Genomic DNA, 23,001 nt, shown 5'->3' on the forward strand with positions numbered 1-23,001 from the left:
GTCCAGCAGTTAATGAATCAGACTATGATAAAATAAACTAACTTCGTGTTGATCAATTGCCACATATCTCATGTTTTGTTTTAATAATCGTCCATTCAATAGTGACAAACTTTAAGATAGGTTTGTGAAGTTCATTTATGAAGCCAAGATCAATGGAGTTTAACCCATGTCGATAATGAGATAAATGTCCCTAGTGATAATAACTGAGCTTCAGGTAAACTTGTGTAATTTGATCAAAGTTGGAAATGTTGTTTACTGAATTTATTATGTCTGTCACGGAAGCTAAAAGCTTTATATCCAATTCCTTGTAGTAAAGTTAGTCAGCCACATTGAGAAATATCTGTCCAGTATTCTATAGTTTTTAATGATTCTCTAGTCGATAACATTTATTGATGAAAGCTAACTTTTAACATTTACATGATATAAAACATTAGTTTTCAATGTATAGCTCTTTAAATAATCGACCATGAAATATCTCGTAGACTAACAAAGAAGTAGAAGGCAGATTTTATTTACAAATAAATTAACCAATGAGAATTAAGAGTTGCTGAATATTTGCTTTACCCTAGTATAGAATACCTCAACATTACTTATCAGCGATCCTATTAAGAGATTGAAATAAGGATCATTATATCTCACAGTGAATACTATATATGTAAACCTCAATGTTGGGACAGATAAGTCTATATTATCGATTTTAATCATTCCGGGATATCGTATGATCAGTAACGATTTTCATCGATAATCATTGTATCTTTATTAAAACGACGAAGCTTATCTAATCACTATAAATGGAATGAATAAATTTTCTTCATTATCGGGTGACGGTAAGTTGTTTAACGCTAACAAAGTACAATGTTTTGTGAAAATAAAACTAACGAATCACAATATAAAGTGGTATCAATTGGAATACAACTTAGGAATAGTGTTCATTAACACGTTTTTTGGGATATATATTTGTTGAATATTTCTTGGTAGCCATCGTATACTTAACTTTAAACGAAAGTTTGTATTACAGAATTATGTAGATGAAAGCGTACTTGAACATGTCCTATACATTTTCTCTTCCTTCAATGATTTGATCAAATGATTTCTTTAATAATTAAACTTAATTCAAATTTCCCAGTATTACAATAACAGAGTAAGTATCAAATTAAACAATTCACATTTTATTTATATATTAGATAGAAACCATACTTAATAATGAATTGATTAAGATGAATTACATGACCTCACATCATATTCAGGAGTCTTAAACAATGTTGACTCATGAACGTTTTATGCATAAAACTCAGAACTTTCAAGTCTCTTGGTTGACATTTTACTATTGGAACCATTGAATCTAGTCATGGGCAGATTCATAGATGTATACTGTTGAAGAGTCGAAACAGCTGTTCATTGCTTGCTGGTTTTCAATGGTACCCTTAACTGAGAAAAATCTATAACGAATATCACTTATAGAATAGATTACCACATACAAAACCCATTCATCATTACACAGTGTACCAAAGTTATTAAAAATTTATTACCCTTTAGTATGTTTCTCCAATTCATGCAATAATGTATGATCAACATACTGAAACACCAAATGCAATCGGCGTTTACGTTTGAAAACTTCAATTAAATTGATCAGATTTGGATGTTTTAATTGCTGTGTGAAAAAGAAATACGATATGAAAAAGAATCTATTGATAACTAACAAGTATAATATTCAATTTTGTAAAATATTAATAGATAAGTTTAAAAATCCCTTCTTGCAATCGCGAACCGATCGTAGACAACCATTCAAAACTTGAAAGTACTGGATGACCTTTTTTGCTAGTATGGGACTCCTCAGTAGTATGCACGACACTACAACAAAGGATAGAATCTAGGACTCTCAATGGCGCATTCGAACGCCAAACCTCTAAGTCACTGAGCCAGAGTTCAATGGTGTACCCACTTGTGACTAGTTTTGGGAGGAACTTTCTGAGTTGTAGTGGGAAACCGTGACCAGTGCAGTTCAACTGTGTCGGTTGTAAGGATGGTGCTAACCAAACACGATAGAAAATGGTAGTAAAATCTCCTGGGTTCATCTAAGTTAGACTTGCTCATTATCGGGTCCTGGTTTCGTGATTAAGAGGTTAAGTGTTCTCTCGTGAAACTAAAAGCCTCGGGTTCGATTCCTGGTGGTGAGGTCGAGGATGAACACTGCTGAGGAGTTTCGCACTAGAACGAAACCTGTGTCCAGTATTTTCAGGTTTCCAATGGTTGTCTAACATAGATCGGTTTGTGATTTAAATAAAACTCAACAATTTCCACATACCCATAGTGATAGTAAATTTTCTATTGTATTTTCATGGTACGTCTATGCCTATTATAATATCTCGGATTAGTACCAGGTTATCCTGTGTTCAGCCATGGATGGACCATGGGTCTATAGCGCTGTAAAGTTTTAAACCAGGACAAACGAATGTTTAAAAATCCTTGATTTTTAAAGGTTTAGCAGCTGATATCAGTCCATGATGAAAGCTGCTACCCATAGTCTATCTATTTTATACAACTTTTGATACTAAAACTATATCACAACAATCCACATAAGATACATACATGACAATTGAAAAGAGTCGAAATCTGTTTAGGAATATTAGAAACGGGATAAGTCAAACAAATTTAGTCTTCAAATCACTTGCACAAGATACATAGTTATTATTTTTTCTATGACCATATATTTCAACTTACAATTAATTACAAATAGATATGTAAGTATCAATTTCTTGATCCGGCCTTAAATTTCTATGTATATGCGTTAGAAATAATATCTGAATAATCAAATGGAGTTAGATCGATTGGATTGAACGAATCTGTTTCAATCAATGAGTAGACATTTACAAAGTCATCTATTAGATTCCAAACTGAAACTCTTATCGCTTTCCGTACAAAAGAAAATTTAGTTAGCTTGAATTTATAACCTCCTAGATAAATGTCTATTTCATCGACCTAGTAGATTAGTGTCTACCAAATAAGTGGATAATTTTTTTTTAGAAAAAGAAAGAACACAAGTGCACAGGATCAAACAAGAAGACTAAATTATGTATATAAATTTTTAGGAAAGATAGTTCAGTCTTTTATCGAAATTCATTTCATCAGAGTCAGTTAGTAAGTTATAAATTACCCAGAGCCTAACATATATGTGAATCAGTCCAACTTGTCATGTCAGTTCAGATCAGCGAGATGAAATTATCATGATAAATTTCAGAGTAGTAGAACAAGTAGCAGCATTAGTAATAGCAAAAAGGATTAAGTATTAATATTATGATTTAGGAAAACAGAGTAAATTTCCGTAATAAAATGTATAAGATAAGAATAGAAAAGATTACATCATAAAGTGAGTCGAGACTCCAAATATCAAATGAGGTTACATAATAATCAGGGGGTTAAGAAGAAAATAATTTACGGGTCAGAATTATGGAAAATAATCTGTCCGCTCGACAGATACAAAGAAAAATGAAAAACATAAAGGTCATAATAATAAGTGAATAATAATCGTGAAAAGTTGTTAAAACAATAATAATAACTGATTACGGTTTATAATTACAAAACATTAATCTAAAAAACAAGACCAAAACATACTTAAGAAAGGAATCAGGGTCAATGATGGATGAATGGTTGGACGTATCGTTTTCGCACGCAGAGTTCGAGCTTGAATTGGTGAGTTTCCAATGCCTCAGCATGACTTAGTTCAACAGTTAGTGACTTCATAGACTGATGCCACATATTGATCTGTCAATCTCTACCTTTCTTTCAATCTAATCATACACTAGCTAACATCGTGAGTCGAGGTAGAAAGTAGTTAAACACGAGAAGTACATATCCTAACAACTTCAGCAAATGAAGAATCTCCAACTTATCAGCTGATTTATTAGTTTTTATCCAGTACTCTGAGTCTTACTTCAGCACAGCTCAATCAGTCCCAACATTCATTAACAATGCTTTAAAGTCATTCATGATCAAATATCACTAACCTACAAATATCTTCTATTGTTGAAGGTCACTTCCCACAGACATAAAATAGAACAGCACAAATAAAAGTGATTTGTTAACCTTGATAGTCATGTTCTAGTGTCATTATTTAATGAAGATCTGAAACATAGAAGTTTCACAACTATTTAACGTTTAAATGAATTTTAACAATGTTTACTGTTGTGTTAAACATTCGATATATCAGTGTGTAATTTCTCCGCTATAAAATGAATCCGTTTATTGATCGGTTGTTCTGTCTCAGAATATTCATCTATTGAGAGCTGCTTCAAGTCAATAAGTTAGTTTACATGTGTAGTTTTCACTCAGCCACACCAAATCACATTATAGTTTACATTATGAATTGATTTCAATTAAACAACAATTATTGTTTAAATAAAGTCAGTCAGTGATGTAAACTACAAACCCGCTAAAGTAATAAATTACATCAATTTAAGTAATCGATCCCACAGTTCACAATCATACAATATTCTCCTCCAATGTAAATGAGAAATTTCGTAACTTACTTTCAATGTACGAATTTCTCGCATTGCGATTCTATGTATTACTGGATCTTCTTCAGAGTCGGTAAATTTTTTAATAGCAACTATATCTCCAGTATCACGATGACGACATTTAAATACAACACCATATGCACCTTCTCCTATTCTTGTTAATTTTTCATAACGATCCATTTCAATAGTCAAATTCTAAATGTTAATTATTCAAAGTTGATTTAATGTAAATATAAATGTTTCTTGATATGAATAATAATTAAAACCATATTAAACTAACAGTTGAATTCATGAGTCAATTAAAGCTAAACCACTACAGAAAACCTGGCAGCACTGAATGGCCGTTTCGTCCTGGTATGGGACTCTTTAGCAGTGCGCGTCTACGATCCCGCCCCAGGAGATTCGAACCCAGGACCTATCGTGAAAGGACGAAACGGCCGTCCAGTGCTTCCAGGTTTTCAATGGTGGTTTGGCTTCAACTGACTTATGAATTCAACTATTAAATTACTAAAATCTCCACAAAACCACTTCTGGTAAAAATCATATTAGCCAAAAAACTTCAACGATTGAATGATTCCTCAAAGAAGAGACATTTTACTATGATTCAGTTCGTGCCTGTTTTGTGTAATAATCAAAACCAAAATTGTATCACAAACATAAATGATTAAAATTGGTCGGTTCTTTTAATAAACTTAAATAACACGATAAGAAGATAAATTTCGTAAGAATCATGTAATGCGTGTAGGCACAACATGCGTTGAATGTAAAGATATTTTTTACACAACAAATAAATGTTGAACTAGAAAAAATAGAGAATAAAGTCACAAAATAATTTTAAATAAACAGTATGAGATTGTGGGGATTGTTGAATTTCATTGAAATAATGAACTGATCTAGGTTAGACCACTATTGGAAACTTAGTAACAATGAACGGCCATTTCACCCTAGTATGAAACTCCTTAGCAGTGCTTGTCCACGATCGAACCGAGGATTTTCATTCAAACGAGCGAAATCATGAGCTCTGGGTCACAATTTTGTGAATTGATTGGGGTTAGATACTAACACCGTTATATGCCGGCTTAGTGGTCTAGAAGTTAAGTATTTCCGTGTAAGACAGAAGATTCTTGGTTCGACTCCAATTTTTGGGATTGTGGATGAGCACTACTGAGGAATTCCATACTAGGGCCAAACGGCCATCTAGTGCCACCGAATTTTCAATGATGGTCTAATCTAGGTTGGCTCGTGATTTCAATGTACTTCATGTTTCATTGTATTCACCAGTAAAAAATCTTATGTATACACGTGTTTGAACACATATAAAACGTAACATACTAATCAAACACTGCTAATAGGTGCTGTTTGCTCTATGTAGCATTATTAAAAAGTGTTGTTTCGGAGTATTTCACTTTATTAATCATCACTTACTTACTTACACCTGTCAGCCCTCGTGGAGAAGCATAGGCCGTCCAATAGCATTACGCATCCAACCCTGCCCTGGGTAATCCTTTCCGGTTCTTTCCAGTTGCTACTCATCCTTTCAATATCCGCTTCCAATTCTTGACGCAGTTGCCATTCGGTCTTCTTCTTTTCTGTTCCCCTGAACGATTCAAAATTAGCGCTTGCCTCATCATGTGGTTTGATCACTACCACAATGTACGTCCTATCCACTACCAACGTCTTTTCCTAATTTATCTACCCATCAACTCGAAGCTGGTTTGTTCTCTCCCATAGTAGGTTGTCGTTGATGGTATCCGGTCAACGGACATTCAGCAGCTTGCGTTTAGAAATACCTGTAACTTCTTGATGATGATTGCAGTAGTTCTCCAATTTCCAGCTCCGTATAGTAGAACTGTTTCGACGTTCGTATTGAAGATTCTGACTTTGATATTGGTTGAGAGTTGTTTTGAGTTGCATATGTTGTTCAACTGTAGGAATGCTGTACTTGACTTACTAATCCCTGGATTTACGTTTGCATCACATCCTCCTTCTTCATCGATGGTGCTGTGCAGGTATGTGAAATTTTCCACCTACTCCACAGTTTCTATATCAAATATGGTTGAGTTGGTGTTCTCCATGTTGTATTTGATGATTTTGGTTTTTCTATTGTTTATGTTGAGATTCATTGATGCAGAGGCTGCTGCTACACTGGTTATCTTCATCTGCATTTGTTGGTATGTATGGGGTAGGAGGCTTAGATCATCTTCGAAGTTCGAATCGTCTAGTTAACTCTGAGCCGTTCATTGTATTCCGTGCTTCTCGTCAGATCTACATCTACGTCTTCATAATCCAGTCAACTAACAGTAGAAAGAGGAAAAGAGATATTAAGTGAACTTTTCTGACTGTGGTTCTCACTTAGAATGTATCTGTCAGCTGTCCTCCATGCAGCACTTTGTAGTGTGGTCCGTTGTGTGAATTGCGTATGATTTTGATCGTTTGACAACGACCCATAGTATAACAATTCAATCTGTTCACGATCGATACTTACGGAATCCAGACTTCTGATCTCAAAGTTGGGCATCCATTGAATCTTTCGTCTGGTTCAATAACACTCTTTTTAAAACCTTTTTTAGTACCGATAGTAGTGTTATTCCTCTGTAGTTCTCACATTTGCTCAGATCTCATTTTCTCGGCATGTTGATGAGCTGTCGTTCTTTTTAGTCCGTCGTCACTTGTTCTTCCTCCCGAATCTTCCTGGATAGAGTGTGGAACATCTTTGCAGTTACTTCTATGTCTGACTTTAATGCGTCAGCTGGTATATTGTCAGGCCTTACTTCTTCCTCATTCTTGATTTGTCTAATGGCCATCCTGATTTCTTCGATCGTTAGTTACGCGACATCTGTAGGACGGTTTGTAGGTGCTGCTTTGATGTCCAGTGGATCCAATAGAGCTAGCCTATTCAAGAGTTCCTCAAAGTATTCCACTCGTCTCTTTTTTTACTCTTGAATCTTGATGATTGGCTTGCTTTCTATTTCTTTGACCGGTCTCTCTGGCTTATTATATTTCCTTGCCAGTTTCTGCGTTGTGTCGTACAGCCGTTTCATATTCCCTTCTCTTGTAGATTTTTTCCACCGTTGTTGCTAGGTCCTCTGCGTATTTCCGTTTATCAGCTCTAATGTTCTTTTTGACTTGTTTGTTTGCTTCTGTGTATTCGGATTTTGCCTTGACTTTCTCTGTCATTGTTCGGCTGTTGTTAATTGCTGTCTTCTTATTCTTCCTTTCTTGAATCTTGTCCAGGGTTTTGATCCATTACTTATGAGTGTGCTTCTTGCGGCCCACAACCTCCTGACATGTTGTAGTTAATACTTCTTTGATCCATCTCCAGTAGTTCTCCATAGCAGTTTCCTCTTGGCACAATAGATCTTGTGAGGCTTGGAACCTGTTGTCTTGAGTTGGTCGAGTCTTTCAGTATGTCGAAGGAAGACTGTATTGAACATTTGTAATGTTGTTCGTCCAATTCTCCAATGCTTCTTCAGTTTCATCTTGGCAACCAACATATGGATCGTGACCTGAAGCTATGCCAGCTTCTCTCCTGGTTCTCACATCTTCCACTGACCTTCTGAATTTTTGAGTGATGCAAATATAGTCTATCTGGGTTTCTGTGTTGTGGTCCGGTAAGACTCATGTAGCTTCGTATATGCTTTTGTGCGGAAACATTGTGCCACCTATAACCAACTTGTTGAATGCATATTGATTTGCAAATCTCTCACCATTCCCGTTTCTTTTTTCTAGTCAATATATGTCGTCCCATATTATCTTTGTGCCCGGTGTTGTCCATTCCGACTTCGGCGTTTAGATCTCCCATCAGGATTGTCAGTCTCTTTCCTGCGCACTTCACTATGATCGACTGCAGCCTCCCATAGGACTGATCTTTATCGTGGTCATTGATATTATTGCTATCATTTATTGTTATTCCCTCCTTCGTTGTTTTGAAAGATGCTTTGATGATCCTGGATCCATGAGATTCCCATCCTACAAATACATTACGTGCTTCTTTGACAGCACCAGATTAACTCCTTGATTATGTGGAGCATTTTCTTTCACGTGACCAGGGTATAGCAACATCTGTTTTGAATCCATCCTTTTTTGTCCAACTTGAGTCCGATGGGTTTCACTGATTCCGAGCACGGTCAAGTTGTAGCTCCTCATTTCGTAGCTATTCGATTGGTCCTTCCGGTCTTCCATATTGTCCAAACATCCCATGTACCTATAAAAATCGTTTCTCAGGTTGTTAAAAGGGACGTCAGCCTAAATCTATGCATCGTACATCAAAGTTATCGTTATTAATGGATCTAAGAGTGAGGTAGAAACTGAGTGTTTCTTCTTTTTCACTTAAGGGTTTTCATATTTGCCTCTGTGCTTCCACGATAGCTTCTCCACAGTTCTCCATTCACAAAATTATTTACATACACCTCTCATCTTGGGTTTGAACCGTATAGATTACTTTTAAAGAATGTGGTTGATTGTCAGTAATTGTGCAAGCTTATCTCTGTCAACTTTTGTTGGCAAGTGTGCTGTTTGTTAGAATGCTTCAATTTTGCCTAGAATCCTTCCTGAGTTTTCATTTACAGTGTGTGTTTCGCCCTATAAATCAGTTAACAGTTTGACGCACGTTATTTATATGAATAAAATTCCAAAAACATATGTTCAGCATGTTCTTTTTTTCAATGAGTTTCCAGCTAACATCAGTCAGTGACAACATCTATCTTAACATATGTAAAACAACAAAACTGCGCAGGTAACTGAGGGCCCAATAAACGAATATCGAGCAAATAGCTGAGTTAATTCCGTAAAATTTAAATAATTAAAATTTGGATTATCAAGAAATCCAATTAATTCTTGCGTGGATGGTCCAATTTTTTATTTACTAAGTATGAAAATTATACTATGTCTAAGGAACACAATCAATCTGACAATCTATTAAAGTCCTTTGAATCTTGAAAGCAATCAAATTCATATTGGAAAGATACTTTTAATCTCTTCGTCTAAACGTTAATTTTTTACTTTGATAAAGTCATTTTAAATTTATTATAGAGAAAACAGGAAATACTCTGAGAATAAAAAAGGATGCTCAATCACATGTTGTTTGTATTAAAACTATCAATATAAAAACTTTAATAAGTATCGTTGGGCAATATCTTTTATGCGTTCAACCCAACTTATTCATTTTATATCAAAAAGATTAAATTTACTCAAATAACATAAATACTATTTTGGAGTCATATCTACTACTTTGGCTCTTTTACATTCAATGGGGATCCAGATTTCATAAAACACTCAAAAGCAAGTAGAAGAATGTTAAGAATGTTGTGTCCGTTTAGCTTTTTAGGTAAACTTATATTAAACATTTTTTACTGCAATTTCAAAGCTAGTTTCATAAACCATGAGGAATGTATACCAACATAAAAACAATCATTGTTTCATAATACTCCTGACGACGTAAATAACATGAAGTATGGGTTCTTATGGGGTCAGTGGGTTATTTAGCCTAAAGATGGAAAATAAATGCAAAATAAGGTTAGAGTAAACATCATTTCGGCTCATTAACTTACTAAACGACAGCAAACTGTCTTTCGTTGCCATACGGCACATTTTGTATTTAAGTTGATTCTTGACAAAATACCTATCTCAGAAACCAGCGCTGTTTTAGAAATGTTTTTGGATCTATTCTTTGAGACTCCAGGGAATGTAAAACCATTTTATGACTAGTTATTTATATTTCGTAAACTCGTATTGTGAAAAATTATTCTATTTCGCTACTTAATTAATATTACGCTTTCTGTTTAAATGGCCCATACTTTTGTATTCCAGTATATCATACGATAATGCATTCTTAAGACTCAAAAACTTGACCTTTCAGGTTTGTTAACTATTGACTGAATCCCATATGCAGAGAGTTAACATCTTTACTAAATGCTTGACCCGTCAAAATTAAATTTAAATCAGAATGGTCATGGTGATAAAGTGTTTCGGGGACTTTTTTATTTCTGGACGTATAAGTTATAGGTTTAACTGAAAAACAAATAATTATTTGTTCTTGCTCTATTTAAGATAATAAAGGGAACTATGTGTATGAAAATTCTTACAGTACGTGTAATCATAACTAAGCAAGTTAGTGTGACTTATTATTCTCGTGCAATACCCTGAAAATGACTTATAGTTTACATTCGGGTAGACAGAAGAAACTGATACTGGGAGAACAGCTAAATACTCAACTTTACTGAAAAAACTTAACATAAGCTATTTAACAATTTTAATCGACTTTCTGTGGTGTTTGTATGAACTAACGACTCCTTTGTACTTGTTGAATGCTTGATTGCGAATTCCAAATACAGTACATTCGTTCGTGCTTAACTAGTACTTCTTGATCCGATTGCGTTATTTCTGGGATTCTTAATTTGTACTATAATTCAAATACTCCTAATGATCACACTTTCATACCGGAAAAGACGACTTTTCTAATTTAGATGTTGATTTAAAGTCTTATTGACCGTTTATTTTAACAAAAAACCCTGTTATCTATACCAGATTAACCAATAGGATATCACGTGATTATATAGGATGCTCCAAGTTCTTAGTAAAGCGTCCAATATTTGTGTCATAATCCTTTTAATTTTTTTCCTTCAAATCCGTTCACTCTGTGTCTGGTGGCACATATGAGAACTCAAAAGAAGCATATTCAGGTTAAACATGCAGTGTCCGATCAAAGCCCACAATGTTGTGACGTCGATTATGGTAAAAATGGGCGCAAACCTGTAATATTTGTGTGCAAAGGCTATCCCTTCGTACATTATTCCGCGCTTGTTTAGAATCCCAGTTACCTTAAATTTAGCTGTACTCACCCAGCTCTGTCTAAACAAGACCGAAAATTCGTAGAAGCTATTAATTATAGCATCAATCTGAATATTTTCGAATATCATAGAAACCTTTATAAGGCTCTCAAAAACGTACAATTATAAATTTTTTAGTTAAAAACTTGAACCGCGTATGAATATTTACAAGAAACTAAATTGGAGTCATAAATAAACGATTCATACTTCATTACTGTGAAGTCATTAGGTAGTAGTCCAGAAAATAACCAATTCTATCACTAATTTTTTAGCCTCAGCTTAATACACAATCGTGAAACACTTAGTCTTTAGCCGATTCGTTTAACTCCCAACCTATTTTTTCTCTTAAAATTTTTATTTAAAAGTGGCAAAACTAAAATCTCCTACAAAAGTGACACTGATCAAACCATGAAAACGATATCACCTAGATAATGGAAACTTCCATTTGTATATCCACTTCAAACGAATTAGGAAGGCCGGACGACTAAAAATCATCTAAACCACCATAATTTTTTTGTCCGAAGAAAAAATACGAGCATGGTAGAATCAACAGCCAGTACTGGCTGTGATGAGCTAGCAACGAATGTAAAATAATTCTACATTTAAGCCCGAGTAAAATAACATATAAAAAATTCAGTGCCGAGAACCCTAACACTGATTAATGTTCTTTTGCATTAAATAATAGCGATAATGAGCAAACTTAGTTCGTTCTAAAATTACGTTAAATTATTCATAAAAGTTTTGAACATACTGATAATGCATCCAATATTGATCAAAATAAATCGAAGCACATGTACTCAAATAAAGTGAGTTATTTTTATTGATAGCTATCGGAGCAAAGATGTAACAATAGCAACTAACGTTTTTTAAACATGTACTGACCTCAATTTTGGCCGAGCACGCTATCTGGCGTCATAACAACAGACAATAAAATCACTGTCAAACGTTTAAACAAAACGACGAGGAAACTTTTGGCTGTTGGAAACTTGAGAAAGACGTTCATCAAACTATCAGAGTTCTAAGTCAAGTATCCAACAACTTCGAATAACTTTCTTACACCCGTTGTAGACTAAATTAATATCTTTAATCTACTCTTGATTTCATCTGGATATTATAGGAAAACTATAATCTATGGGTTAACGATATTTTCTAGAGATTAAGGATGCGAAATTGGGCGTTGAAAAAACATAGTGAGGTGTGTAAAAAACCAAAGGGATCAATTATCGTACTCAGATATCATGAGTGACAATGGGATGTATGGTGACATGAATATTTAGTGACTTTTGTAACGACAAAAAAACCACATTTTTTTTCTAATTTGTCACACTTTATATGTAACCACATTCTTATTCAGTATCTATTGTTTTTCTGTATCAACTGCTAAAAACGATCATAATTGTTTGGATATACATATACCAATGTTCTACCGCGTTGGTTGAAATATAAACGCTATCTCCGCCGTCTGTTCTTCTGCTTTATTGGCCACGGCCTCTGATTGAAGATTATAATAGTGTTATAACGTCCTTTTAGGCCTTCCCACACTGTTATATTTTGAATAAGCTTTTTTACTGGGATCCACCACAGATGGTAGCAATCTATAGATACATTTCAAATGGTTCAAATGGTAGTGGACGAAATAGAAGAAGCTTTCACTTAACAGGCTTTAGTGTCTATTAGCAGTGCATCACCAATACCTCCAGGCAGGAACTTGGGTATATTAACGATAATAGAGGGGAAAAATTGGCAAATCATAATAAGATGTTATCCTTAGTCCTTAAGAATAGGTCAAGTTTTCTCCTAAAGGACTCCTGGGAAGTCGCTTGAACTACTTCAGTCGGCAGCCAATTCCAGCATTTGACAAATCTTAAGGAGTAAAAGTTGTGTCTATAGTCCGTTCTGCCATACTGTATCTCCAATTTCTGGGTGTTACTCCTTAGGTTTGTATTGGGACCAAGCTTGAGTAGGTATTTAAGGGGATGTCGAGAACTGCTGAGGATACTGTAAGCCATTAGGAGGTCACCTCTAAGACGCCTATAGTCTAATGGGTAAAGGTTTAGTGATTGGAGGTGCTCTTCATAAGGTTTGAATTTGAGTCTTCGAACTGATTTCGTGGCTCGCTGTTGGATACTCCCCAGAGTGTCCTTATCCTTTTGAAGTGAGAGAGGAAATACTATGTTTCCACACTCTAAATGGGGACGAATAAAACTGTCGAGGATTATATGGAAAGTTCTCCCGTCGAACTGGCCAAAAACGCGCATCAGTGTTTTCAGTGCAAGGTTTTCTCGAAAGACATTTTTGTCACGGCGTAAGAGTTCGAATCGTAGGGCACTAGGACTCCTAAATCTTTTTCGATCCGGGATACTACCAGAGAGGAGTTTCCCAAGTTGTAACTGTAGTCTGCAACATGTCTTAGATGAACTACTTTACACTTTGAAGTGTTAAGGGTAGGTCCGTTATCGTCTGCCCAACTTTGAAGTCGAGTCAGATCCCCCTGCAATGCCATTTTATCCTCTTGGCTGCGTAGCCCTCTCCAAAGTTTCACATCATCGGCAAAAAGTAATGTCTGACGATACCTGTTGTGAAGGTTCATTTATATAAATCAGGAAGAGAAGAGGTACTAGTACTGAGCCCCACTAAGGCATTTCATAGCCTGAAATAAAGTGAAGTTAACCCTGACCTTAAAATGTCTTTTGAGCTTATTGATAAGACACATATAGTTTACCCTATCAAAGCTTTTGAGAAATCAAGGTAAATGACTTCGACTTTCACTTTGCGATAAAGGATGCTTGTCCATCTGTCCACCGCAGTCAGCAGGCTGGTTATACAAGAGCAACCCTTCCTGAAACCACGCTGTTGGGGTGAGAAAAAAATTGAGGACAGTAAATAGTCATGTATACCATCACATGTCAGGGACTCCATGATTTTTGAAGGTATAAAGAGAAGAGCCACCGGTCGGTAACTCGAAGGTTCGCTGCGTCGACCTCCTTTGAAGTTTGGTGTGATGTGATTGGGCTTTCAAATTTCCGGTGTTTTGCCTCGGCTCAGCGAGTTATCATGATTGAAGCTGTTTACCTCAGCATAGCATAATGAACCACGTCTGGGCCAGGAGAAGTGTCTTTTCTTAGGTGCTGCAGTTTCCGGAACACCAAGTTAGCACTCAGCTTCACTACGGAAAGTCCTTTGCAGTTGCAGATGAAGCTGTCATCAGTATAGCTGATGTGGGTCGGTTGAAATGTCCGAGAGTATTGTTCAGCCAAAAGGTTAGCGGCGTCGCTTTCGTTATTGGTCGGGCCAGTCTTTCGTGCATATGTTCCTTATATGATTGTATTGCCTGTACGCTCCGTCGTAGTCGGTTCGTTTGTATTCTGCCCAAAAGTGCCTTTTACGGCTTAACAGTCAAAAGTTGTTTGCTGATCTTGATGCAGAATTTTATCTGCCTGAAATGAGCTCACGGTTGAAAAAAGAGTAGTATTTCTGAAACCTTGATGTTATCTTCGTAGCTTTAGCAATAACATACGAAGCCTACTCAAGACCCTATGATACCTAAAAATTAAAAAAAATAATAATACAAAAAAGGATGAAAAGGGTTCCAACAGCTTCGATAAAAACAGGAAGATAGTCAACTGTATATCACGATAACTGTTTTTAGCACTATATTTTATGACCACACATAATCTCATACTTTCAGCTCCTTTCTGAATCCCCTCCATTTGTCAGTTGTATGTCCACTCATACCTTGTTTACACTTATTTTCTTTAACCTATTAAAATGCTCTTGCTTAACAAATACCTTAATAAGAGAAAATTAGACTGAGTGATCATACCTTAAACATTCCTTCATGAATATTGGCTACCCTGCCTCTCGTGTTTTCTTTTGCTTGTTCCCTCTTTCAGCCCCGTTGAGATATGGAACGGGTGACTTCATTCTGCACCATCCTTAAAGCCTTGGATATTCCAAAGGGACATAAGGTTGAGATTTCTAGAGGCTCATACCTTTAATGGACCTATCCTTGACCATCAGTTGCACGGTGATACTGACTAAAACCATCTACATTCATATCTTTTAAATTATCAACCCAGCTGAGTAATTTACTACAGTGGGTATTGTATCATTTGTAAAAATTTGATCTTGCCTGTAAACTGGCATGCCTCATGTAACAAACTGTTATTTGAGAATAAATCATTATTATTATTATATCTTACTCCCTGGTGGGTTCAAAAAATGAATAATTTAAAAGTAGATTCTAATCCAGACATACTGTTCAGCTAGGCTGTAGTCTGCGACAGTTGTCGAACCATATTTAGAACATTGGTACTGATTTATAGTGGTTAAGGTATTTGTCATTACCTTAATTAAACCTTTGAGATGAAATGATCTTTTATCTCTTAAATTGTTTATAGTCGGACAAGTGCTACTTATTAATACACGGGGGTCAAACATGTACTGTTTTGGGATTATTTTTCCAATGAATTCACATTGTAGCGATTTTTAGGTCAACACCACACCATTTTCTAGTAATCGGTTAAGCTATTATACAGCCTGAATCTGATGCGATAGCCTCAATTAAATGGACAATTGTATTTCCAGTGTAAAGGTTTATGCGCTTGTAACTTTTTATCAGAAATTCTGGCTATTCACTGTCTAGTGAGGTGATTTCATTTTCACCGTGATACGTAACGCATATTTCGTACTTCCTTGTGACTTAATTTCAAGGCTATTCCAAAAAACCTTCTTTATCCCTGTTTTACTTTTGAGCTGGTTACCCGACGATATACTTTTAGATTACTTTGGTTCTGAGATCTCCATGATTTCTGCACTTTCCTTCCGAACTGGAGCAGGTATGCGGTATCACATTTAGCCAATATGTTTCCCGGCCAGCCATTCTTTTGGTAGCTCAGAGACTTTCTAAACACCAACTGTTATGGGCCGTTCCGTATCAGCTCTCAAACATGTTATATTCTGTGACATCTAACCGTGAAAATCAAGAACTCATTTAAGCGAAAGATAAGTTCACCGTTTTGTTTACGCACATTAGGCCTTTTCTTAATGTGGTTAAATTTTCGCATTATAGTTGGATAAAACAAAATGACAAACCCTACTCCGTACATCATGGAGAAATACGGTATGACACGATGACTTATTTATCACAGTTTCAGCAGACGAATAGTATGAACAAACCCCATGTATTTATTATATGGTGCGAAATTTATTCACTCATTTGGACAAATATCATTTGAATATTATGGCTGATGTTAGTTCGTGATGAACACATTAAATCTAATTTTGAACTCTAACTTTCAATTGTAAATCCTAGTTTCTCACACTAATATATAACTCTCATTTAACCTTAGTAAGTAGGTAGACATTCTGAGGTTATTTTGGCGCTGTTCAACCTTCATCCATAGATCATAGTCTCACCATTCAGCGATTTCATAGATCTCTTGCAAAAAGTTGGCCACTGAATATATCGTCTAAAATTTCCAGATGACTTGGACCCACTAATTTGTTAGAGAAATCAAATTGGTTCAGAATAATATGCACAATACCACATATTGTTTGTTTGCTGTAGTGGCCATCGGTCACTTGCATGTCCCTTTCACTACCTAGCAGCCAATAAACAGTATATTATTCAGAAAGCCCTTGCTGTAAAACTTTGGAAGAGGTTCTAGAAAGATATCTATTTACAACCAGTAAAAAAGTAATAAAACTACCGCATACCTAACAGTTATCTAAACTTGATTTTTGATTACTTTCACACAAATCGTTTCCAAAAGCTATGACGATCGAGAATCCTTGTGAGATACTTCGTACATGAGCATTTGGTAACCCCATCACCATAATTACATATGATATCAAGTGTTACTAGAAGGAGACTTCTTATGTAAATCGAGACTACTCGTCACGTATGCATTTATACATTCATTGTTTGGATAGACTTAATCAGCCCATACTCGAACGTATTATAAGAGTACGCATTACCTTCTCTTTTATTGTGAAATAAGTAACACTACAGCTCCTAATTATGTTGAGATTCTGTCGATAAGTTTAAGCATAATCAGAGGAAAGAATATCAACACCCCGGCCCGCCAAATTTACATGCCTCATTATAATCCTCAGCACTATTATTAGGTCAACTTACCATAGTAAAACGAAGCCAAAACGCTTTACAGGAGAGACATCTTGAATAAAAGTACATTTGGATAGACATGTCGCGTAAGAAGGCTTCTATTTAAAACAGAGCCAAAGACTAAAAACGTTTCTATAAGATATTGAGACTTACCAAAATGCAAGAAACTTCATTTTAATACTAATGACTACATTAATTTCACTTTGCAAACCTGATTCAAAGTATGACTTGAAAAACAATGGTCTTAAAGCTTCTACTAAAATTGTTCAATGACGTTTTATTGCGAAAAAATCGTGACTTATTCAAAAATTTTGCAAACAGCAACTCCACTCCAGAATGTTGACGACGTTTTTAATCCGGCTCCTTTGAAGTTAGCGGGTGAAAAATCAACTGCAACAGAAACTATAAATTTTATGCATTCTCTACCAGAATTTCGTTTTGACGCTCAAAACTCATGAGACAAATTAACGAAAAAATGAAAGCAACGTTGACTACCATAAATTTAGTTGACATGAGTATATTCCCAGTACTGTCTATAGTGTCGATGATGTTTTGATCACCAAGTAACACAGTGGTCAATGAAATACAACCAGGATCTTAACATTTATTAGTACACGAGCTTTTTTCAACTACGCCATAAATTGAAAGACTAAGGTAGAAAACTAATCAGTTCTCCACTATACTACACTCAACCATGACTCAAAACTCATATAATAATAAACTCGAAATCCCGGACTGAAGAGTAACACATTTGGAAAATCATGATGGTTATCCGAAACTGCTACATTTGATGCGAAAACGGAATTGTAAATAAGTAATCAAACGAAAGTTGAGGGATAAAATATGAAAATGAAACATTTTAGGCACCCAATAATGCAATTAAATATGAACAATAATTCATCTTGTGACAGTTCCAAGAATTACACCTCCACACTAATCGTCCAATTAAGATAAATAGGCAGGAAGTACCAAACGGCTTAATGACGACAATTAAAGTCAGAGTCTCACATTTTTATTGTAAATAACAAAAACTTTTGGTAAACTATTATTATAATCATTAAGCTGTGGTCATCGTAGTGGTTAAATTCACGATGTTATAGATATAGGTCACCAACATTAATCTAACTCGCTTGATTTCGACTCATTCATCAACTTTCAAGAGAAAACAAACAACTAATTCGGATTTCACAAATTACTTGACTAAAAGGCTAAATGAAACCTGATAAAACGTGCCAAATTTAATTCCACTTGTATTAAAATTATCTTAGTGGACATACGATGGAACTGAACCTGAACCACACGACTTTTGAAGCTAAGCATATAACTAGTGATATGACTTATATTCAACAACTGATACAAAGAGAAGGTTAACTATGGAGAACGCGGGGACACGAATTCAACTTAATTCATCGGATGGCATGGCTCAGCCTCGCAGGCGTGGTCATCATTGTGCAACTTGTCTATTTTATTCATATCAAAAATATTGTTCCATCTCTAGCCTAAATGTGTTCTCCATCATATACTGGTAACAGCGAGCCAGTGTAGACAATAATGTGACTTCCACGTAAGATCTTATGAATTAGGTAGTCACTTCATGATAAATCTACACTTTTAGGAATAGGTTTATTATTAGATCAGTACTAATAACAAAGTAGACCATAATTTTACGGATATGATGAGGTTTTATGAACAGCATGTAGAGGTCAGTGACATTTATATGATGCATTTACTAGTTACTTGTCGACTATTTATCAACCACATTCGTTCCATTTATGAAAAGTTATCGGCAACACAAGTTACGGAGATGATTACTGGAATAAAATCCCCTATTTTATTTTGTTCACAAAACTTTGGCGAAACTATTATACCGTGGCATGATAAACGCTGAAATGAGAGCCTATATGTGGGCCCTAGAACTATAATGCCATTTGTTATGTAGATTATGTACGAAAGGTAATGTCAAAGTGTTTGCTGGATTAGAAACTTACAGTTAGGTTGACAAGTACTTGTGAAGCCAGCCGATAGGAAAATATACGGTATACAGCAATTTAAAGATAAGCAGTTCATAAAGAGGAACAGAAACATATAGGTATTCAAGAATACGCATAAAATTTATTAAACACACCTTTTCTTTGGATAGCTATTAACTCCTAATAATTTTGTCACATACGTCGTCCAAAAAGGCCTGGCTTGCCTATGTTATTTCGTTTGCAGAGCAAGTCGAACTTTTGAACCGTGAACAAAAAACACCCAGCAAATGATGTCAAATGTAATTTTGACTTACTGAGAACTGTGCAGTAGAATCACTAAGTATTTTTGTCCATTTTACTTTTAGTCCCACGTATGGTATATGTAACAGCCAGTTCAGGCGTCAGAGCGTAAACTAAACAAGCATTCGTGGGCTTTCGAAAATCATTACAAATTATCTCCGACAATTTTCTCATTCTGAATTTTATGAAGAATTTTCACAGCTTGCGAGAGGCAGGTTCTACTTTTCAAGCTCACGCATTAACTTCTCCAACCGCCCACAAAATATCAACCGACAGAAGCCCATCATGCTTGCCACTCTGTAGTCTGATATCGTCTCTCATTTCCCTCACTAAGTTTTACATTATTGGTCTAAAATAAATAGCTGACTGTTGGTAGACTGAACCAAAAGACAGTAAAGATGACTTAACTGCATGGAGTAGTTGTCTTCTTCCATCAACAACCTTGAACGAATTGATACTCAGTGGACGTTCCTTTGCTGTAGGTCGGTTGGTATTAACGAAACTGGCATCGCGACACTTGTTTTGCCCTCTTACTTCTACTTCGTGCAAATCAAATGCCAAAATTAATTCTTAAAAAACCTTCAAAGCTATCTTATGGTCTCGAAACCACGCGTTAAAGGGTTTTGTATTTGGCAGAAAAGGTCCTTAAAAATCCATTTTTAAGGTGCTACTAGAACGGTTTTTCCACAGTCGCATCGAAGAAAGGGTTGATTCCTACCAATCCATACACTAAAATTAGGCTGATCATTTAAGTTCATATGAAATAACATAAATAAAGTATATATCGTCATAAAAGCAGTTTTATTGTCAAGGATACCTAAATTGCACAACAAGTAACAATGTCATCATAGGGTATTATGTTTCTATCTTTGTTATTGCGATTTGGGCCAGAAATAGAATAATAGGGAAGATGTTAACTCGCTTTAGAGCAGTAATTGTCATATATGTATATCACAAACCTAGATGATCTGTATCAAATGATCGAGGCCTACTCGGCCAACCAGCAAACGTCTAGGTCACATCTCGTGGTCAGCATTTAACATGGGTTACTCTTTCATCGTATTCAGGTACTACAGTTGTTTTGATGACCGTACAGAACAAACGACGCTATTACAGCGACATATTAGTAACAGTAGGTATAAGAGAAAAAGTGAGACCGCACGTTGTGAATCAGTCCATGACGTTCAATTAACTGATGCGCGTTGGTTTTCTTTAACCCTGACGAGGATCAGTGAACTGTTCATATTTGGTGACCCGACTGCCGGATGATTTGGCTAGGGAACAATGAAATTTCACTGACCACACATATATCTTTTACAGGCGATAATGTATGATTTTTGAGTTAAAACTACCAAGTTCTCGGAAGAAATGCAATTCAGTATGAAGTGAGATTGACTATCAAAGACAAGTCGCGTCTATTTGATATAATTAAAGATGCCACGGGTACTCAGAAATCGACAACGCCTTTACACGTAACACCTTTATAATCGAAGTACGCCAATCCAATCAAATCAGAAGTCAGAAGTGAAGAGGATCGAAGATATATTTGAGAGGCTATCAATATATCAAGAAGAGTTCAGTTTAAGCCGGCCAACGGTCGAAAGAGATGCGTAGCACGGAGTGCACACTCGTGATTTGGTGCGGATGTGTGGATGAGCACCTTCAGCTAGACTTCTTTATTAAAGCTAATGGGGTCAGCACCAAATATCGAAGACGCACAGAACTATTTGTTTTGGGGATTTACTTGCCGCTACATAAAGATAACCAAATCAAGTTTGCTGCTTTATCATTGTAATTTGTGAGAATTCACACTCAAACATTAGACTCATGAACACCGGTTTTTATATAGCACAAGGAAACATGCATTTCTGAAGTCTCGTATATATATCCACTGTATTGCGTAACTAACCATTTATTTACCCTTTACGCACTCTTAGAAACCTTGTGAATTTGGTCCTCTTTACTAGTTAAACGGAAGAACGTATTGTGGTCTAATCAAATGAATTTTAATAATAATAATTTATTCTCAAATAACAGTTTGTTACATGAGGCATGCCAGTTTACAGGCAAGATCAAACCGAATATTGGCAGCTCGGTCGTTACAGGTTGTTTTTTAATAATGGCAAACCACCAAAAGCGAGGAATACATGGAGACTCTAACCTTTGACGAAAGGAGGCAAGTAAAAATCATTATTTGATGTTTTTTAAATAATGAGTCCAAGTGATATAAAACACCCAGTTTTACTCGTGTATACGCAAACAAAAACAGCAAAATCTACATGACGATTGCAAAACGTAACTGCTGAGCACGTTTAAAAAGTCTTGAGGGACCTCGGAACCACAAATTGATGATAAATTTAACTATATTTCTTACCTCGAGCATTAAAAAAAACCTTGAAAATCCTTTAAAGCGCCATATGGACGCAAACGTAGATCAATGTCTGTCTTACTCCTGACTTTTCAGAACGTCAATACAATAGAATCACCTCTTCTTAGACATTTTTTAAGTGTTTATGAGCACTTCCCACACGACTGTTTGTGTGGTTACCCAGGCTCAGTACATGTTGCTAGTAACGCTGAGCTCACATTGACTTCCAAGCAATCCACTGATCTCTGATATAATCATAGGCTCGTGGAAAGTGGATTCTCAGATGCTCGTACTCCTGAGTAAATCTGAATACAATGCATTATGAAAAGCGAAGCTCATATGTCAGGTTGTCTGGTTTTTACGAGATGTTTTAAGCGTTTGCGAACGTAGGGGATTCGGAACTATGGAAAATAATTTGTACAGTTAACACTCAATTAATTTTTGCTCCCTGTGACTGAAGCAAATAAAAAACATGTTCCCATTTTCATCTCATACTTTTAATTCAGCTTTTGCCGAACGCGCCGTAAAATCTCGCTGATATTCTTGGTATCTATATTCAATTAATTAGAATGTGAGTTTAACAACATGGGTACAAGTGTGATCAAGTTTTGACGATATCCTCCTAGGTAAGTTATTTGTGGAACATCCAAGAAACCAGATGTCGTGTGCTACGAGTTGGAGTACTACTCAACAGAAGTGGTTTTATAAATAATCGTTTACTCGACGACAAGATGGGTGTACCTTTCTGTGAAAGAATGATTTAGCATAGTTTTAATAGAGGTGAAGTTTAGCTCACTGATGCTATCCAAACAAGCACATAGGACGGGAATCCCATGGACCAAGGATCATCAAAGCCTCCTTCGAAAAAAAGAAAGAGTACATTACGTTGAACGTC

At 35.8% G+C, this 23,001-nt stretch overlaps 1 protein-coding gene across 1 annotated transcript in view; it reads right to left on the reverse strand.

Annotated features, from left to right (window-relative positions):
• The window catches only part of CDKL1_1 (Cyclin-dependent kinase-like 1), a 39,293-nt gene extending 27,026 nt beyond the window's left edge, over positions 1 to 12,267 (reverse strand). The window contains exons 1-4 of the mRNA XM_051209978.1: positions 12,224 to 12,267; positions 5,944 to 9,095; positions 4,527 to 4,709; positions 1,530 to 1,651 (exon numbers count right to left, since the gene is read on the reverse strand). Coding sequence (XP_051073134.1) covers positions 1,530 to 1,651; positions 4,527 to 4,694 — 290 coding nt within the window. The 5' untranslated portion in view covers positions 4,695 to 4,709; positions 5,944 to 9,095; positions 12,224 to 12,267. The remainder of the gene's footprint in view (positions 1 to 1,529; positions 1,652 to 4,526; positions 4,710 to 5,943; positions 9,096 to 12,223) is intronic.
• Positions 12,268 to 23,001: the final 10,734 nt, after the last annotated feature.

This window comes from Schistosoma haematobium, chromosome 1 (assembly GCF_000699445.3).
Source record: "Schistosoma haematobium chromosome 1, whole genome shotgun sequence".
NCBI lineage: Eukaryota > Metazoa > Platyhelminthes > Trematoda > Strigeidida > Schistosomatidae > Schistosoma > Schistosoma haematobium.